The sequence below is a fragment of the Apostichopus japonicus genome, chromosome 11 (assembly GCF_037975245.1).
Source record: "Apostichopus japonicus isolate 1M-3 chromosome 11, ASM3797524v1, whole genome shotgun sequence".
Classification (NCBI taxonomy): Eukaryota; Metazoa; Echinodermata; class Holothuroidea; order Aspidochirotida; family Stichopodidae; genus Apostichopus; species Apostichopus japonicus.
Genome location: NC_092571.1, coordinates 12,851,733 through 12,872,416, shown reverse-complemented (window position 1 = coordinate 12,872,416; position 20,684 = coordinate 12,851,733). Strand labels below are relative to the sequence as shown.

At 36.9% G+C, this 20,684-nt stretch overlaps 1 protein-coding gene and 1 long non-coding RNA gene across 4 annotated transcripts in view; one reads left to right on the top strand and one right to left on the bottom strand.

Annotated features, from left to right (window-relative positions):
- The window catches only part of LOC139975868 (alpha-2 adrenergic receptor-like), a 35,244-nt gene extending 15,143 nt beyond the window's left edge, over window positions 1-20,101 (top strand). For 2 of the 3 annotated variants that reach the window (XM_071984138.1, XM_071984137.1), the window contains exons 2-4: window positions 6,395-6,660; window positions 7,570-8,124; window positions 15,525-20,101. In XM_071984138.1, the coding sequence (XP_071840239.1) occupies window positions 7,686-8,124; window positions 15,525-16,726 (1,641 nt within the window). In that variant the 5' untranslated portion in view covers window positions 6,395-6,660; window positions 7,570-7,685 and the 3' untranslated portion in view covers window positions 16,727-20,101. Of the gene's footprint in view, window positions 1-6,060; window positions 6,204-6,394; window positions 6,661-7,569; window positions 8,125-15,524 lie in introns of those variants that run through there. The other variant, XM_071984139.1, reaches the window with a different exon arrangement.
- On the bottom strand, window positions 8,286-11,006 carry LOC139975870 (uncharacterized). The gene is made up of 3 exons (XR_011795935.1): window positions 10,895-11,006; window positions 10,423-10,588; window positions 8,286-10,038 (listed from the first exon to the last, which is right to left on the bottom strand). It is a non-coding gene; the product is annotated as an uncharacterized lncRNA (long non-coding RNA).
- Window positions 20,102-20,684: the final 583 nt, after the last annotated feature.

Sequence of the window (20,684 nt, the reverse complement as noted above, 5' to 3'; positions counted from 1 at the left end):
TACGGACTCGAGTACCAAGTCCGATCTTTGCAAAGTGTGTTGTACTAGCATATTCAGTGAGTAATTAAAGTGTATATACAAGGTTAAACGGCATGTTTAAACGTATGTCAACGTTGGACAAATATCACGTATTCCTTTACCTTCTTTTAGTACACTAATTGCGTTTCGATATAGTTTACTCATAGCCTACATGATGAAATTAGGTACAGCATATATATATATATATATAGGCCAAGTTACTCGTACAACCTGAACCGAACATATACCTACATTATAACGGCAGTAAGCTTCGAATCCACTAACTAGTATATGCATAGGCTACTGCATGAAAGAACCCAATGGGGCGAAGAATCTAAATCAACTTCGTATATTGTATATTCATCGTAATATCTATGTGCATTGTGTAACTTTTCAACCTCAAAGAAAATGTACAAATTGGCCCCCGATCAACTGCTTTCATTTTATATAGGCCTACCGTTTGCATCCACTCTCGTCTCTTTTCCACCAAAAAGGTTGACCACGACGTATCAAATATGTGATTTACATGTGTCTTGCTTATTCTCTTCCGACTACTATTCAAATCTGGAGAAAAATCAAACACAGTGTACTCAGGGAAAGTCGTAATACTCAATACCAACTGAGCTAATCCAATAATAAGATATCTCTTTGCTGGGGTACATATCGAGTCAGAAACCACAATACCTGGCATCATTGCATACCTTCTAAACTATAGCATCACAACCCCCTCTTCGTTTGATCAGGGAGTTGAATTCAATTAGCTCAGAGAGCGGATGTGAAGGGAATTTTGCAAGAGAAATTCGATCCTATATCGGTATAGAAGCAAATAAGAAAATTCAACAACCCTGCATTTCTGTATTCTTTCTGTATTCGTCAGTCTAATTTGGTTCAAATTATTTTGTTAGTTTTCCTGTTGTTGATTTGTACTGTATATATAGCCAACCGACAGATCTGTATTTATAGCAGCAAAAGAAACAATTGTCAAATGCTGTAGTTTTGAGTATGGCAATTTTACCCATAACAAAATATTATAATTGAAACGACCCTGCCCCTAATTTCATTAGTCTATGTATAATTAATCTAATTATTGTTTTTCCAGCTCTTTTTTCAGTCCTTTTTAGCTATAGTTATTGACATAAAGAAACGATCTAGTCCATTGATTATGGCACGCCAAAGGAGCCACAAATGATGATACTTGATATCAGAGTAAACGATGTTAATAGTTAATACGAAAGGGCACCATGTAAATTAAACATAACAATAAGTCCCTTTTGGCGCTCCACAAATCGTTTATAACATGTAATGAACTTCTTTTTCTTCTTCTTCTCTTTGCCGCGAAAAGTATCCAGACGTAATAATAATTACAGTGCAACTGATGGTAATATTAAAATGACATATTCTACGGTTTTTCTAATTAAAGAACAACTTTTTTTAGTAAGCTTACAAATCAGTTTTAGCTTATTATTCACTCCCGTGCGGGCCTATATGTCCATCGTAAAAGTCACATTTTGCAAATTTATAACAATAATCAATGTGTTATCAGTAAATGATTACAAGCATACACTTAAGCCTTAATTAAGGTACGACTGAGCAGGTAGCAAATACATGAAATGTAATAACTGATCCGCTCTTCCGGGAACAAAGACAGCGTTCAGTGTAACTTACCACATATTAGAGACATCCAATATGCCATGCATATGCACGAACCGTATGATATTATAGTGACTTGATATTGTCATCTCGTCCATTAAGTTATTGAGCCTGTTGATATTATTATCGTGTATTTTTTTATATTTTTTTTTATGATTGGGTACTGTACGTTTTGGTATAAATTATCACTTGTGATTAATTTGGCGTTCAATGGTTCAAGTTTTGAGATTTTACATGCTCGTATAACCCGGTTAATTTTTTGTTTCAATGAGAATGGTCATGTATATCAAATATAAAGAAAATGACACTTTAAACTTTGACCAAGTTGGAATCTCTCCAATTTGTGGTTACTGCAGTTCTTTACTAAAATCTGTATACGAGTCAAAAAAGCGCTCAGGCTTGAAATCTTCAAACGAAACCAAGTAAGCGTACAGTTTAATGATAATTAAAAAGCTTTTATGGTGAACTCAAACTATCGTGATGTTGACAATGTCTTAGGTCTATATACACTTATTGATTGAATTCAAATCTACATTTACCTAATATATGAGATTGTCCAAAACTGTTGTTTTGGTTACGATGCCGAACGTTCAGTACCATTTGCAATCGTGCTGGCGTGTGTGTGCGTGAACGTATGTATATGTGTGTGACGCCAAGATATCTCAAGAAAGGAAGCTTGGACCAATCTCATATTTGGTGTGTATAGGAGTACCACATTGAGTAGAAGAAGTCTCTTGTTTTGGGAGGGCAAAGGTTGGGGTCATCAGTGGTCAAATTTTGAAAACATTGTAAACACGATATCTCAAGAAGGGAAGCTTGGACCAATCTCATATTTAGTGCGTAGTTGTGACACATTGATTTCAAGACCTCTATTGTGTTTGGTGGAGGTCAAAGGTCATTTGGGGTCACCAGAGGTCAAATTGTGAAATCCTTGTAAACACGATATCTCAAGAAGGGAAGCTTGGATCAACCTCATATTTAGTAGGTAGTTGTGACACGTTGAGAAGAAGAAGAAGCCTATTGCTTCCTGTTGGAGGTCAAATATCATTTGGAGTCACCAGGGGTCAAATTGTGGAAACATTGTTTTATAATCTACCGTATCTCCCGCCGACCAGCCAATTAGATAACATTGCTAGCCATTAAAACTTATCTTATGGGCATCCGTAGATAAGAATCATAAGTCTCGACCAAATCTCTATTGACTTAAGTGTGTCGCTAACTTTTGGAGTTGCCATGTACGTTGCTGTATACATGCCTGTGCATAAATGTGCGTAATGAAACGTTTTACTGTTTGTACATAGGCCTATACGTTGCTTTTGGAATGTATGATATCATTGTGAACCATCGGTATTATATCTTTGCTTCCGTTGTTGAAGTTTTCCGTCGTATTTTGCAATTGTCGAGATTTAGTGCCAATTAAAAGCTTCAGGTTTGGATGTAGTAACGTTGGGGAGATGACCAGGCGCCGTTTACGCAAATTAACTGCTTAGTTAGATGTTTTAGAGGCAAACCAGACGCAAAATATTGGAGACCAGGGGGTAAAAAAGGACCACGTCTGCTTAATTTACGGCTTGTATGTGTAACACATTGAGTAGAAGAAGCCTGTTGTCTTTGTAGAGATCAATATGTATGCTGAATACAAGAATAGTTTCCATTCCGGTCATCAGCTGCCAAATGAATGTGACTATTGTTTGTCATATCTCAATGCCTTTTGATGTACTACTTAGATTGAAGTATGTTCTTCATCCTGGCTATATCCTACAGCCTAGAGTGGCACATTTATAAGAATATTCATGTAGCATCATCGAAACCACACTGCAGTTTTGTTGTCTGGTTTAATACACGATATAGTACCCATCCCCATGACGACACGAGCATAACTATAATCACACGTTTACTAATTACAAATAATTTGAGCCTCCACAAACCTGACGCATTTGCGATGTCAACAAAAGAATTGACCGAAAACCAGTTTTAACCCCCCCCCCCTCCACCTCCCCCTATTCAACCTCTCACAGGTGTGTGTTTTTCAGCACAGCCTTGCCGTTAGACCTAACTATTGAGCTATAATTTACAGTCTAAATATGCCTCAGAATGAATCCGTTTCATGATCTCAACGTCTTAGTTTGTTTTTAGGAGAAGACCAGCTGACATGGGAGTTGGCTTTAGCAACCTCAGATCCACACGCCTCTTTTCTAAAATCCTAACTTCTGTTCTCCCCTCCCCCCCCCCCCTTCCATGAAGGATCACGTTGTTATTTTGTACCTAGATCCGTCGGGGTGGGAAGGGTGGGCTAGAATCCCCCTCCCGACTTGAAATACTGTTCGCATCTGTTGATTGGTTTGGCATTATACCAGATTTTGGAAAACAAAAGTTGGATCGAGCTTTGACATCTTGCATAGAAACAGAGCTTTAATGGATTAGCTGCATAGCCTAACAAACCTTCTTCCCGGGAATTATATATAACATAAACAAATATGATATGCTTCTAACAGATACCCGTAACGGCAGATCATGTTACGCCTGTTTGTTAGCTGTGTTTGCTATAGTCGTTTTTGACAGCTCTCTTATGATATGCACCTAAATAGCATTTCCTTGAAAAAAAATAGAAATCTAAATATATATACAGTATAGATAAAAAATTATAGACAATACGTGTGTATAGTATATGACGCCATGTTAAGTGGAAAGAGAAGGTGTGGAAACGGGAGTGGCGTGGATAGTATATAGTGATGGGTAGGAGTGGAAAGGAAAGGAAGGGTGGTTAGGGAGGGGAGGGGAGGCTAGGGGAGGGGAGGAGGTGATGAGGCAGGGGAAGGGGAAGGGACACAAATCGAGAGAATGGAAGGAGAGGCAACGAGAGGGAATGAAATGGAAGGAAAGACAAGACAAGGCAAAAGAAAAGAGAATTCAATGGAAATTAGTGTTAGGAAATGAATTCAAGCACTTTGAATGACAACTCAAAGATATATTCTTAATACATATTAATGCAATGATGCGAAGGTTATAGCAGGGCCGCGAGAAAGTCAAATAATAGTGATTAAACCGGGGAGTTATTCCATAACAACTCCCTGATTAAACGATCATATTTCCACGCCTATACTGGAATCTATCTCGCATATCCTCACATCATTTGCCTACTCGGAGGTATCGTTATTATGGGGTTTTTTTCTTCTTCTTTTTTTGGTACTTGTCATTGTCTGTTAATTATATGTTCCAGAAGTATTTTTGAACGATTTAGCCTGACAACCATTTCAAACACTGAAACTTTTGAAAGGGATAATACGGAAGATATTTAACTATTGTCGACATACATTAGCTATCAAATATAATGCATTTGCTCACACGGATGGATCTAAACATCTCCGTTACTTCAAGAGTGGTTAAATTATAAAGATTGGATTCTATAGTTACTACTAAACTATCCCATAATAGTACCATTCATTAACATGACTAGTCAAGTTACATTTCACATGTAGAAATGAAGGAGGAAAATGCCATCAATATATGTTAAGCGCAAGTTATAACAGCATGGTTAATGGCAAGCAATTATTATTACAAATAATAATATTAGGAAAGAATTAAACTTAGAAATGAGCTTAGAATTGTTGTAATTATGAACATTTTTAACAATTATAAAGGCTTATTAATCGAGCCAGTGAAATACACTGTAATGGGTTTCTACTTTTGAATGATATCGTAAATGTTACTTGAATTGCTGCCCATCCCCACCCCCACCCCACCCCATCACCCCAAATAAAATTCATGCTTTAATATCAAGATAAAGAAATAGGAATTGTGTAAAAGTTTAATTCGAAAAGAAGTTCGTCTTCTTTACAGACAGAGAAAAAATTATTCCATTGTGGAGAAATTTTCCCAGAAAAGAAAAATCAATTGTCAATTTAACAATGATTGATGATGCAAGCTAAACTACAGCGAGTTTCATCTTACAGTGTAATTTATCTAATTTCCTTTCTTAATATTGTAATATCATACGCCTAAGTACATCTTCAGGGCACTGTCTCCAAAAAAAAACACAACTCCTGCATTCTTTCATAATGCATATCACTTCGAAGAAACTTTTTTTTTTAATATTGGCTACAGAAAATTCCAAACTCGAGAACAAAAAGAAATGACCACGTTATTGTCATCATATGCGTCAAACCATGCTATATGATATCTAAATACTAGTATGGAGGTAACGTTGTGATAAAGAAAACACGGATTTAAGTAGTTAACCAAGCAAGACCGTGTTCCCCTTAAATCTATATAAAAGTACAAATCATGTGTGACGTCACGGTCTGCCAGCTATGATTACATTAAAATTGTAGACTAATTCGTTCGAAACACAAGGTAGATCATACCATTCATCAGGATTCAACAGAATAACTGCGTGTATGTATGTGTGTGTATATGGGAGTAACCATGCACGTAATGTGGATGCGTGTTGGTTTAATGGCATACTAACTTCAGAGCAGAAAACTGGCTTGACGCCGCATATTTAGAGCTTTTCAATTATAAATCTACAACGCCGGGTAAGTTATATGACAACGCAACACAAACTACACTAGCCTGTAATTGATAGGCTATAAAGGAGACATTATCTCTTCAGCTTGGTTTCGAGTTTACTTAAGTCTGAAATACTGTGTACATTTCACGAGTGAAAGGACATTATTTGATAAACGGAAGCTATCAATCTTTCTATTTTCCTATTCTTTTGTTTCAGCTGTCAACTGTGCATCAGTTTGCTTTTCACGATGGATGAGCGACGAACAATGTAGTGTGAACGCCATTGTCAGCTAAACCGGTTCTTCGACGATTCAGAATATCCATCCCGTGATTGGAGGAAACATTCATGAATAATGCATTAATGTTTCATGTATATCAACCGCTAGTTTGGCTTCCCTCCAAACCAAAAGGAATTAAAAGCCTCCAAGTAAATCGAAAGTGAAGCTTTGTGATTCTTTCATCGCAGTATAAGAACATTGCTCGGTAAGTTGAAGTATAATACGGATATGTACCGTACCCTTCGCGTATATGTATGGTATCTTTGGCTCCTAAATTTTTGTTAACGATTTCCTTGAGCTAAAAAAACAATTGACTCTTTGTCATTCTTATTATTTCCTATATCTTATACTTTGTCGCGAGTCAAGAGAGCTATATCTATTTCTCGTATTGATCTGAATCATTAAAAAAAAAATCATTAAATGTTGCTTACTAAGTAGACCTAAATATACTTCAGTACCTCATTAAGTAGTTCAAGGTGAACTGGATATTTTGACACTAATATTTTCACTAATAAAAATTAATATCAATTTATTGATGTTTGATACGATCGATGTATATTTTGACATGATTCGTTTATAATTAGAAACAATAAAGTATAGGCTACCGTTACCTGATCGTAACCGTTCGTTTAGGGGAAATATTGTCATGGCGTGAATAGGCAATATGAACCATTGTAGATTTCAATGTACGTTGTAAATTCAATAGAGAGAATCGACAATAAGCAATTGTTTGAGACAGCATTTTCTCGAGCAAACCATGACCTGTTGACAGTTATTTTTAAGTACATTCAAAATAATGAAAAGCATGCATAAAGCTCAATCATTTTGGAAAGAAAAGAGCTGGGTGGGAGGAAGGGGGTTGGGGGGGGGGGGGTGTCGTTCAAAGTTGGAACTGGATTGCTTTAAGTTTGATATTAATAGTAACGAATTTTCCAACGGCCAACGGTTGTATCCAAAAAGAATTGTTTGTGGGATTAAGGGGTATTTTAAGTATATATTTACGTGACAATTAAATGTGCTCGTTAAATAATGATTCAAATTAACTTGATTCAAATCAACGGCAAATTTCTCCATTCTTATTGTTATCTCTTGTTTTCCTTCCCTTTGTTTTCAGACACGATTTGAACCTAGATGACAAGGTGAACCATCTACATCAGATCAAGTCTTTCGACAAACAAATTGACTACTGGTATCTCTATAAAACTTGCAGAAGACCATAAATCAGTTGCCATGGCGACTAGCGAATATGTAACTACCACCAATGTCACTTCAGCGATGGCTGAATACAATGTTGTCGAACGAATTACAGAGGCGGTGGTGTTGGCCATTATATTTGTGGTTGCAGTGACCGGTAATTTGTTGCTATGGGCCGTCATCTTACGTAGGAAGTCTCTGAGAACTTCTTCGAATGCCTTAATTCTCTGCCTGAGCTGTGCCGATCTACTGGTGGCGCTGATCAATATGCCTTTTACCATTTTTACAATTCTCAAAGGAGAGTGGGCTTTCGGTGAAAAAATATGTATCTTCTTTGGTACCCTCAATATGGTCACGTTTATCGCCTCTGTGATGTCACTGGCAGCCATAAGTATCAACAGATACATCCTCATCGTGCACGCCAACAAATTTAGGGAATTGTACACCAAGCGAAACACCGCCCTCTGTATTGCAGGTGAGTGCTGTCTAGACTACAATTTCAATTATATATATATATATATATATATAATATATAATATATATATATATATATATATATATATATATATATATATATATATATTATATTTTTTACATTTATCCTTTCTTTCTTGACAATCGAAACTGCAAGAAGAATCCTTCATAATGTCCAGCTAAATATATATACACTGTAAAAAATTTCTCTGTATATTTACAAAAGAAAAGCTGTCAATTAGTTTCCATCTGTTTTTTCATCAGTGTACAACAGCAACTGTAAATGCACAACTACGGTTTGTGTAGAAACAGATTCATTTCTATTTATTCAGGTAGAATTTTATGTGGCAACATGGAAAAAGTGATGTAAAATTCAAAATACTTTTTGTATATTGGTCGAACTTTTTTCGTTTCTAGACAGAATGTTTCCGTTAATTTACCAAATAACAGTTTGTATACACAGTAAAAAGTTGTGGTTGAAAGTAAAAGTTATGTATTCAAATGAAGCTGCTATATGTTGGGAAAGTAATTTGTGATCCTGGGCGAATACTTTGTAGAGAGGAATTTGTTGTACATGAAAGAGATTTAGATGAAAAAATAAACATTCTACCAAGAGGAACACATTGAGAGAGTCAAATTTACCAAACACACATATCTTTATTTACCAACATGCAATCTTGACAGGTGTTTTAGACTTTTAGGATAACATCATATACAGCAAATGTGGAATTAGCACTGCAAACAACAATGTAACAATATATTACACTAACATGAACAGTTTAGATATCATTCCAAAACAGGGATAAAGTGTGAATTTGTCTACCAGTGCGTTGAAAAACAGTGATATTATCATACTACTACTGAACTATTTCAGCATATTAATCTGGACTTTCCTGATGATATTAGACTCCCAAAGGTAAAATACTATTTAAGCAAGATTGATAAATGCTGAATAGCAGGGGGTCAATTTACCTTATGAACCTACCAAGGATACTGCTGTCCATTGTAATTAGCACTCTTACAAAGAGATAGTGTCTAGAATGAAAGAGCAACGACTAAAAAATACTATTCTATGACATACTAAAGAAATAAGAAACAAAACAACATGAACCTGGAAACCTCTTAAGTTGCATTGAAACTGAACCTGAAACAAAAAGCTATTAACAGTAAGAAACTCAAATACTATTTATATGCTTAGAGTACTTAAAAGGATTTCTTCTAGTTTAAATACTTTGTTTCGAATGAGTACAGTTGCTACCCTTGGAAATAAGCTTTACTGCTATCAGAACAACTCCCAAATCAATAGAAAGAAAAAAGAAAACAGTTAGATTGATGGTCAATGTCAAAGTGATGAAACTTCCATTGAAATGCTCAGGCACACTGGGATATTTTTTTGATAAAATGAACCCTTTCCAATATATAGAACAATCAGAAAATCTACTTGACAGTGCTCAAATTTGGGATATATTTATATAATTACATCCAACTTGTACCGAAAAAGCTACGAGGTTGTTCTGTACAGAATCATATTTTGTATTTAAGAAAATACAATGTTTGGTTAAAAGACTTCTGAAGCAAGCAGATTACCTTATTGTTTACTAAGTATTTTAAAAATCAACTTTAAGTTACATTGTAACATGAATCTGTAAAATTTAGTGATTTATAGCAGAATAGTTCACAGATTCAGCACTTTTGAAATGGAGGTATCATTTAACAAAAAGTATACGGCATTAAACAAAACAAAATTAAATGCAGTTAGCTCAAGTAGCTTAATACTTTTGGCCACATTCACTGCATATCTCACTCTCTACTTTCCTTCATCCGCTCACAAAGAGAAGTTACTTTCGGATTTATACACCATCTGTAAGATTTCTTTGCCCTAGACCCTCTCCCTGGATCAATCTCGAACAGTATTCTGTAGGGAATAATTTGAAAAAAGTTTCATGAGTCCAATCTATCCTTGTTTACCAAAAACATCCTAGTGCTTAAAAACTAAATTTATTCAATTTTGGTAACAGTATCCCCAAAATTAGTTAAACTTTACATAAAAGTTATATATAAATATATATATATATAAGTAAAAGTTTGTATCCATTTTATTATATATAAACTGTTGTTATTTGCATGCCGTGACAGGTGCACTAGTAGTTTAATGAAAACATTTAATGTTGCACAACATTTGTTGGCATTGACAGTTCTTCTTTGCAGTTCTTCTTGCATGATCTCAACAAGATGGAGGAACTGTAGTTTGAATGCACCTCCTTTGTTAATCTGTTAAGAAACTAGGTTTAAACTGTACCTCTGTATGTATTCCATGGTTGCTTGAACCTCTGTGGGATAGCATATGTTGAACACATAGTAGCTCATGAACAACATCTTCAACACAGCAGTAATGGATGTAGGATACAGCAGAGGTTCCCGATCAACTGTTATTGCCATTCTGTTTCTAAGAAATGGATTGCAACCTGTTACATAAAAACAAAAGCATTTTTTATTAATATCTTAAAGTATAAAGATCCATGGATTATAATTTTAAAAGCAATTTCATTCAGAAATTATGCAAGAGTAGCCTGCAAGTGAAACTCTTGCACTCTGGATGAATCCAGTGGTCACCGTGATGCACTTTACTACAAAAAAAGTCAAAACCTGATGATCTAGTGCATAGATATGTGAGACCAATCATAGTCTTAGGATAGAGATAAAATGAGTGTTTCAATACCATCTTCTCTATGGTCATGATAGAAGTGACTTTTCAAAGCTGAATAACTTACAAAAATTCTGTTGCACTTTTCTTCAGGACATGCACGTAAATTGAAAATTTGGTTGATTTTGATGAAGCCTGTAGTGACACATCTTTCTAGCTGCAGTATCAGAGTGAACACCGAACAAGTAACCATCTGCAAGAGAGTAAAAACATATGGAAATTAAAACCTTTCGGAAATGGGTCAGGCTCTCCAACAATACATTACAAATCCGGTGCCCCTGACTATTCCATCTCAGGTTTAGCTGAAGCCAATCCTATGAAAGGAAAACAAACAAACACTTTTGGTTACATATATATTGACAGATGACAAATCATATTAGTTAATACTGTAAGTAGGTTACAGTTTGGCATAATTCATAACACCCACAATCAACACATTCATGCTAAGATCGGGTTAGTATAGCATACAACAGTGCAAACATCAACTGTTCATGATACTTAAAGTAGGCTAGGGGCAATTAGCAGCTCAGGCACAGTTCTGGATGGGTGGGGGGGGGGGGGAGGAGGGCTAGGAGGTAGACTTTGCCTGTAATTTTTTTCTAGCTCGCAATTTTCACAATTCCCCTTTACAAAGAAATTTCCTTCAGGAATTTTTTGTATAGTTAACTTCCACCTAAGCCCTCTCCCACTCAAACATACCTATAAATACTAAATTTCGAGTTCAAACATCTTTGGTTCTTGTGATATCGTGTTTATACGCCAAGGCATCAAATGACAGGCACATAGTACATACAGGGTTTCCCCATTACATGCAGTAGCATCCTTCAGAATTGAACAAGGAATAACAAATGGTTTTACCAACCAATAATTAGTTTTCAAAATTCAGCAAGAAAAACAAAACAAGTTGTATTAGTAAAATTCTGATTTATCACTGGAAAAACGTGATTTATCAGACAAAATTTTTTTTTTTATTGATCGATGATCTATTTAGTGATAGACCAGAGTTTGTTAACCATAAACCTAGCCTAGATTGTTCATTTCTGAATTTTAACATTTGGCGTGCCATAGGGGACAGCACGACTCCCCCAAGATTCAGGTCGGGACTGCACGACTCCCCCAAGATTTAGTGTAAGCCGATCGGGGGCTTCAAACTAAACAGTAAAAGTGATATCAAGAAGTTTCCTAAGAGAATCTATGTTATACAATAAAGCATAGATACTGATTGGTGACCAGTGTCTAGGCTGCGTTATATCATAGCCAATAGAAACGATACCGCGAAAGAATGAATGTAAGCTTAGGTTTGGTATGACTGTCAAAACAGCTTCGACGATATGCTAGAAGTAAGCGATCGTATATGCTCGCCTAACAAAGAACTGCCATAGCATCCTGTGCTAGTATGCACACAATGGACCGACAGAGAGCTGTGCTGTCGGCCTAGCCTACTTGCTTTGCCGCTTATTTCAAAACAAACAAACCAACAAACGAACGTTTAATAAATGCTTACGTAAAAAGTAACAGTTTCATATGACTCAATTCACTATAGTTGCACTCATGTTAGATTAAAAAGGACTACAAAGCTTTGAAATCATAACTTACCGTAATTACAGCGGTTTCGGACCTTCGGTGCGCGCGCCCAGCGTCATTCAACTGTAAGTAGTGTACAAAGGTCATCTACAACTTTGCGACACAGTTGTTAACTTTACTATTTCGGAAAAAACTCGTTGATTGCGTAAGACTAAACGTATATGCTACTTTCTGTCATTCCAACAACATGTAAAATACGGTTCTCGTTTTATGATGCAAGATTTGGTGTAACGTTTTCGCGGTCACTTCGACCGCATAATGAAAACGTGGATCGAGCCTGATGCTTTTGTTCCGACACAGCAGTTGATGTATTGCTATGAACATTTTGTTCCCATATACAGAAAATGTTGTTACAATACATTTTGTAAATGGACAACAATTTTTTTTTAACAACATGATTAATTTTAGTAGATGAACGGCGTAAAGCTGTTATATCACAGACATTTTTTTACAGTGTATATAATGACATTTGGCAGAAGTTAACTAGAACAAGTTCTTTATTATCCTTATTGAATCATTCCCTCAGCACAAGGCTGTAAATATATATGAGGCATGTCGAGTTTGATGCAAGGTATTACAGTCTGTGCACTGTTCTTGGTCAAAGTGAAACCGATTCCCAGCCCCCCCCCCTCCCCGCCCCACATCTTTTATGCAACCACTTGTACCCTCGTTATGTCTAGTCAGTTCCAATCTCTTTTTTTGTGTACATTATAATAGTTATTAACATTATGCCCGCTCCCGCCCCCCCCCCCCCCGAAAAGGAACAGACGTTACAAATGTCGCCAAAACAAAATCTAGTTGTTTGAGTGACCAATCAAGGGAACTAAGCTGTTATGATTCCTAAATAAACTGAACCACACACACGGAATAATAGTGAGAATCTCTTCCATATTCCACAGACTGATCGATGCAGTTAATTGTGTTGATCCAAATTAGCATAATCGCTTTCTTATCGATGCAATAAATCAACAGAGTGACGACCTTGTCTTCCAATTTCCTGTCTTTGGTTTGCAATTTCTTCGTCGCCTCTCTGTGTGTATAGAGGCTGCATTAATCGAGGATTTGACGCATTGGAACAAATTAAACTCTTTCTGTGTGTAATCCTGTGGAAAGCCTTTCATAATGCTTTCTATTGCCATATTAACTGCTTGCAGTAACCATAGTAGCAAACTGCATGTTTCTCTTTGTTATTATGTTTAGGCCTAAAAACAAAACGTTTAATCTTGTAGACGGTTAAAACCCTGTAACCGATAATGTTTGCAGCTTTGTAATTTATTCGACTTTTAAGTTTGAGGAAAGACCATTTTTGACATGTTGCATAAGAGGGTCATAATCAAAAGTGACTGGACCTCTAAGTCTAGAACACTGCAGACCATTAGGTCCAGCTCTTTAGAAGAAAAACAGACAACTTCATTCATATTGACCAAAACGATATCTACTTAACTATATTATATTATTACTGTTTCCAAGCTTTAGGATCAATTGATAAGTTCGTTACTTCATGAAGTGCAGATTTTAAATATACAGTCCAGGCAGGTTTTACGGCATTTTACAATATATGATACAGAAAGGTTTATCCTAATTTGAATATAAGAATCGCGGGTAGAATTGGGTTAATTACTGGCAGGTCTAGTAACTTTTCTGGATCAGGATGAATAATATCAGTTAATGGACAAGGCTTTTGGAGTGGAAAAAATACCTAAGAGTTTGTTTGATCTTTGAAAATATATCTTATGGGCGTTGAATTTAAATATAATGATATCCTACTTTACTGCGATAACCGAACGCATGCCATTTTAAAGACATCTTTCATATATTAATCATGAAATCCAAGCAAAGGACGGTTACGTTAGATTTTTTATGCTTTTAGAGGTAATCTTGAGAAGAATTACTGTCGGCGGTACCGTAAACTAGGGTTGCATGACAAGGCGGTGGGGGGGGGGGGGGGGGTTGGGAAGTTGAGGCGGTGACAAGTATCGAAAAAGTGACGACCCATCCGTTGCAGCTGGCCAGACAAGCGGATTCTGTTGATACCCAAGGTGTAGTCAGTAAACAAAATGTAAAACCAAATGTAAAACCAAATGTACTCAGTCTCTTTAGCCTGGCACATTGCTTATTCATCTTTCCTTCTTAATAGTATGGCTCACCAGGCTCACCAAACACAAGCAGCATGCATTAAAGGTCAAAAGACCCCTATGAACAACATTATCCTTATCACTCTAATATGCAATAGAAATCATGAAAATAACTGCAACTCTCATCCAAAATAAAAGCGATCCCCATCAAAATCCATCACAAATTGACCATTTTACAAGTCAGTTCTTAATTATAGTTTCCTATTTATGATTTATCATTAGCTAATTATGCACATTGATTATAAAAAAGACGTGACTGCCTAATTTTCTGTTACGTATATCCCTTTGGTTTTTCCAACCTTCGTTTCAAGGACACTGACACCTTGATTGTGGCTTAAGGCGATTTTTAAAAAATATTTTATTGTCTTCTTTGAAAATAGGAACATCACATTCTTCAAAAAAAATATATATATATAAAAAATTATTTTAATGAGTTTCCCAGATTGATCAAAACTTCAATTGTGTACATTTTGGAAACGAAAGGAGCCTTTCGAAAATATGTCAACAGATTTTAAATGAGAATATCACATACAACGAATGTACTAAATATGGGGCAAGATTGGCCCGGTGCCCGTAGTACTTTAAGCTGGCCAGTCCAGTAACGTACCTTTAATTGCCGATTGTCATTCTCCTTGTCTATAAGGCATTTGATGACATTGCCCCTGATTACATATCTTCCTTGCGTGTTACGAGAGAGGAAGTATAAACCACACATACAAAACTTATAAATTATGATTACCTAACTTCCATTCTCGGAGGGTATCATTCGAGATTCGGTATCATTTCGAGCTGATGGATTCCTTGCTGGAGAAATAAATTACCATGATTATTTGAGAAGTCATTGTACACACCAGCTGAGGTGGCGGGGATTACGGATTGCGACCAGGGAGTTATACTAGGGCAGATACTGCATGTACTCTTTTTCATAAAGTGGAATTTATAAAGACTTTCTCTTTCTCTTTCCTCTTTTGTTTTCAGGTGTTTGGATCTTGTCTTTGACCCTTGCCAGTCCACCACTATTAGGATGGGCATCTTACGGATACCTCGAGGGGCAGTCTTTCTGTTTCTGTGAGTGGACTGAAGATGTTCCCTACACCTTCTTTATGGTCGTAGTCTGTTTCGGAGGACCCTGCTCCGTCATGACATACTGTTATACCAAAATATTACGTGTCTTCAAAGAGAGTCAACGAAATGTTTCACAGAACTCAGGGGCCAACCGTCGGGGATCTTTTGGCAGCTCTAAGGATAATTGTATCGTTAAATTCAGGAGCAAGTTGCAACCAAATCATAATAGGAGACGAAGCCTTCCTTCCGAAAACCCCGCCAATTCAGAAAGTCAAACGTTATCGACCAACATAGATTGTGGTTGCTATGGGAACGCAAACGTCGCTAAACCAGCAACGACTGGTATGATCCGTAAGAACCGGCCCGTGACGTCATTCCAACCACTGAACACACAGACGTCGAAGATGGTTAGTAGCAATACAAACAATGCACACGATGGGAGGAGTAACAGTTCCTTTTCCTCCTCTAACGGTATCTTGGAAAATGGAGCAGTAATTTCTCCACCGATGTCTCCAGAATACACGAAGCGAGATGCGAGCCTGGATTTGAGGCAGTCGAAGAGATGGAAATCTCCTTTCAAGAGATCGAAGGCGGAGAAGAAATCGTCACGTGCTATCGCCGAATCAAGCGGTATCCAACCGGATACGGTCAGTACCGATGATTTCTCCAACCCTTTCGCGAATTCGGTCTCAGTGGTGGATTTAGCTGCGCAGGCAGCTGTGAACGGAAATCATCATCAGAGAGCCGTTCCTCGAGGTTTATATGGGACGCCGAATGGTCCCAGTTCCAGTCGAATGGCACGTAAGAAGAAACGGCGAGAGGAGGAGATGAGATTAACGAAATCATTCATAGTGGTTATCTTTGTTTTTATCCTCTGTTGGTTTCCATTTTGTATCACCATGTTCTGGAGCGTCTTCAGCAGAGACGGCAAAACTGTTCCTCGTCCTATTGACATGGCGACCTTAATACTCGGGTTCGCTAATAGTTGCTGTAATCCAATCATCTACGGTGTCATGAATCGTAAATTCCGTGCTGGATTTAAATCGATACTCTGTTGGTGGAAGGACCATAACGTTGTTAATCCGTGGAAACCGCCACCAGGTTTGCAGCCTTGATGGGGCCTTGATTGAATATGGGATCCATTGCATGAAGCAACCGGCGAAACTTCTGCGCGCATGGTAACCAAGAGCGGCAACACCAGTTCGAGTGTTAGTATTTGGATCATACAGTCCGATCTTGATGCTGTAGTCTTTCTAGTCGTGTGATATCGATTGTTTTCTTGTAACCGCTTGATTGAGAAATACTTTTAATTATAGTGACAAACACGACGGAGGCGTATGATATGTGCGATTTATCGGACTCATTTGGTTTTATCACGGGGAGAACTGTTGGGAATGCGTCTGCCTTTCAGGTTTAAAGTCACGATGGGGATTTATGACTAGAATAACCCGAAATCTGCCTCTATACTTAGAAACAACTGACTGGGAGATTGTAACAAGAGGTATATGATAACCTGAAACGAAGTGGGTAAAACCGAAACGGCGGAGCATGATAGTTGTATGTAAAATCTTGTAATCTTCGTCGTTGTAACGACCCGCGGGTATCTTTTGGAAACATCTTTTGATAAAGTTCGTCCTCGGTGATTGTAAATGCCATGGGCGGAGTTGGACACATTCTCTAAAGTTAGAAAGCAATAGTGAATGTGAGTACTGCCAAAACTTGCAGTTTATTGTGATATATATCTTCCAAAGAAAACGTTAACCAAGATTTCATAATTCATTTATAAGGTTTGATGTATCTATCAAAAGATAACTGGTTATACGCATGGGTGGAGGTCATGTCATGTTTCACCCTGCCTCCCTAGTCAACGTTTAAATATGGATAACCCACTTCCGAAAGACGATAATGTATTTATTTTCAGTGCAAGTTACATTAAAACAGTAAACTATTTAGAAAAATGGAGACAGTTAAGACTCCAACTCAGGTCACATTTAAAGTCATAATCACTCAACAGAGAAATTATGAGAATGAGGTATCGAAACTTTTAAGCTGCAACCCAAGAGAAACGTTCACAACAAGCTTGTGGTAACCTCTGTCCAACCAGGGAGCTGTTATAACTCCCTGGTCCAATCATGGAGCTCGAAATTACATGACATCCGTTGTAAATATACGAATCCAACCCACCACCGTGAAAGAGTTGAGGAAAAGTTCACGATAATTATTTGCGCCTTATGTTTCTTACTTATATTTCCGTTTAAAAGCAAAGAACTGATTTTGACCTTGTTTTTTTTGCTGCTGCTGTTCTTTTTGTTGTTGTTTGTGTTGTTGTTGTTGTTGTTTATTTTTTTGTATGGAACTGCAAATTTCTGAGTGTGATTGATGCCATCAACAAAAACTGTGAGGAGGGAGCTGTGGTAAATGATCCTGTAACGGGTGTTTCGACATGTTTTTGTTTTCTGCAATAATGTTATTGACAGGCGATTTCTAAGTTACACTAATTTAAGCATCAGCTTCTTCTGTAAACAATTATGGTGCATGTCGTTAATACTTTTTAATTTTTATGCAAATAATTTACGATTAAAGACAAAAGCTGTGACATCGACGGTTCCATAGAAGACAAAAACGTAAACCAAACCAAAAAATTCAAAAAATAATAATAATAAAAACTAAAAAATGTAGAAAAGGGAAGAGATACAGAAGTACTAATAGATTTCTATTTAAGTTAATGATTTGTTGATGCCTGTCATGACGAAATATTAAATAGTGAAGGTGTAGCCATTTTCGTTTTGCTCTGTGAAGTATAATAGAACCCGGATGGAACAATGTTATGAATACTCAAATAGCCAACAAAACGAGAGTTAGAGGAACTGTCTATTTAAACAAAACAATAATCAAGATATATATAATAATACCAAAAAAAATCAAGAGATTCTAAAAAAAAAGAATTTAGAGGATATTTATTAAGACAATTTCTGACAACAACAAGAAAGTTCTTAGGAAGGAAAAATTGTTTTATAGCTCATTTCTCTTGCCTTCTTTATTATTTTTGTTTACTTTTTTTTTATTGTCAGTTGCAGGGAATATCGTTTGTGGTCTCCAATAATAAAACAATAAAATATTTCCATCCCAGACATTTATGACACACATATGCCATCTAAATGCCAGTATAGTTTCAAAACTAGAACGCCTACGTGTTCAAACCTAGCACGCACATATCATATATATTGTTATAAACTGCTGGTATGCGTTAACGACATTGCCGTGTATTATTTGCAATCTCATATCTTCATTTTCGGGTTAATGGAACGTATAGTTGGATCCTCTCCGTATATTGTTGTTCAGTTATTTCGCGTAAAATATATCTGGCAATCTCTTATAATGTTTCGAAATAATATTGAAACCTTTTGACAACGCCTACGTCACTTCCACATAATGAACATACCGGTCCAGATTTTAATTACATGTGCGTACTATTAATGGAGACAAACCCTCAACGATCACCTTATGTGATTCACACCTATTGTGTTGAACAACGCCCCCCCCCCCCAAAAAAAAAAAAAAAAAAAAACAGTTATGAAAAATGTTGCTCCGTTGAGCAGATATGCTATATAGTTAAAAGGGTCGAGCCCGCATGTGGAGCTGCCATGCATGTTGTAAGACTGTGCTGTCATATAGTGTCGCATATATAGGTTCAGCAACCTTTTAAATCCTCGCTTTATTCTTGTTTCCCTACCGTTTATCAAAGTAGTATGTCAACAATTGTTGACGCTGGAAACCAATGCCGTCATTAGGAGATATTACGAAATTCAATAGTTTATTTAGACTCGGCATTCGCCGCAAAATCCATTTCTATTTCAGAAAATATATATTGTAATAAATAAAGAAAAGCTTAGAGAAAAGAAGCGAGTCACATAACCACAAAAAGTGTATTAATAATAATAATGAAGAAGAAGAAAACGAAGCATATGTGTGCTTAGATTTGCTCAAGTGTTCAGCCATGTGTGTGTGAACGAACATTGTAAACTGTGATATATCCAAAATGGATTACGGTTTTTTCTTAGTTGTTTCAGGAAGCTGTTCAATACAGTTATCTCGATCAGATAAACCAATCGTGATGGTTGGATATGTGTCTCCGTTAAACATTTCCACCTGAACGCATTTGTAGTTTTCTTGCATTGGGGGTGATAGGGGTTAGAGAAGGGCTCTAATAGGGGTGAAAGGGGGAGGACGGGCGCATTTTGAGGCAAGCGAGACGGGGAGACCAATAAGCGACAGGCATCGGACGTTATTCGTTATTGTTGTTTTTGTGTGAAAATATGCCTTTATGTGTGGGGCGATAAGCTCCTCGTTTATTGTTAAAATTTGTAAATAGCTATTGTACAGATGTTTAATAGACATAATTTCATTATTTAGTTGAACGTTATGTGTAGAGAACAAAACCAGCAATATATATGTATACATATATATATATGAAAACAAAACACATTAAATCAGTTGTGTATCTCTGTTTTCTTTCTGTTTACCTGTAGTTTATTTACACACCCATCCAACTTTTCTCCCAAAGCCCTTTCCCCCTCCCCCACATCCTCAGTGCCCTGCAGTCCAGATGTGCCTTCACTAACATAATCATCTTAAAGGGTGTGAAGACTCGCGAAAAAAAAGAAACGTCTCATGCCGGTAATCTGACCTAGTTTCGAATGAGGTGTAACAGAGGGGTTAGACACCACCATTGATCCCAAAAAATACAAACACAGCTTGCTACCGTCGGTAATTAGACACTAGTGTACTGTCAGTAAATACAGCTGCGGTCAATACCCACAGCACATGTGTACAAACGATACAGCGATGGACATCTCAGGTCCATGCAGCTAAATATAACAAGGTAACACGTTTCATTACTGTCTGCATTTTGTAGCGACAAGAGAAAAACTTCACCTGCAAGCAACGGAAAGTTAACTTTTTAAAGATGGCGGCACGCTGTTTGGGGCGAGTCTTCAATGCCTTTAAGAACGCAACAAATAGTTCCCTGGTGTCCTTGTGTTCTTTGTAATTGTAGGCTATTCTCATTTCAGC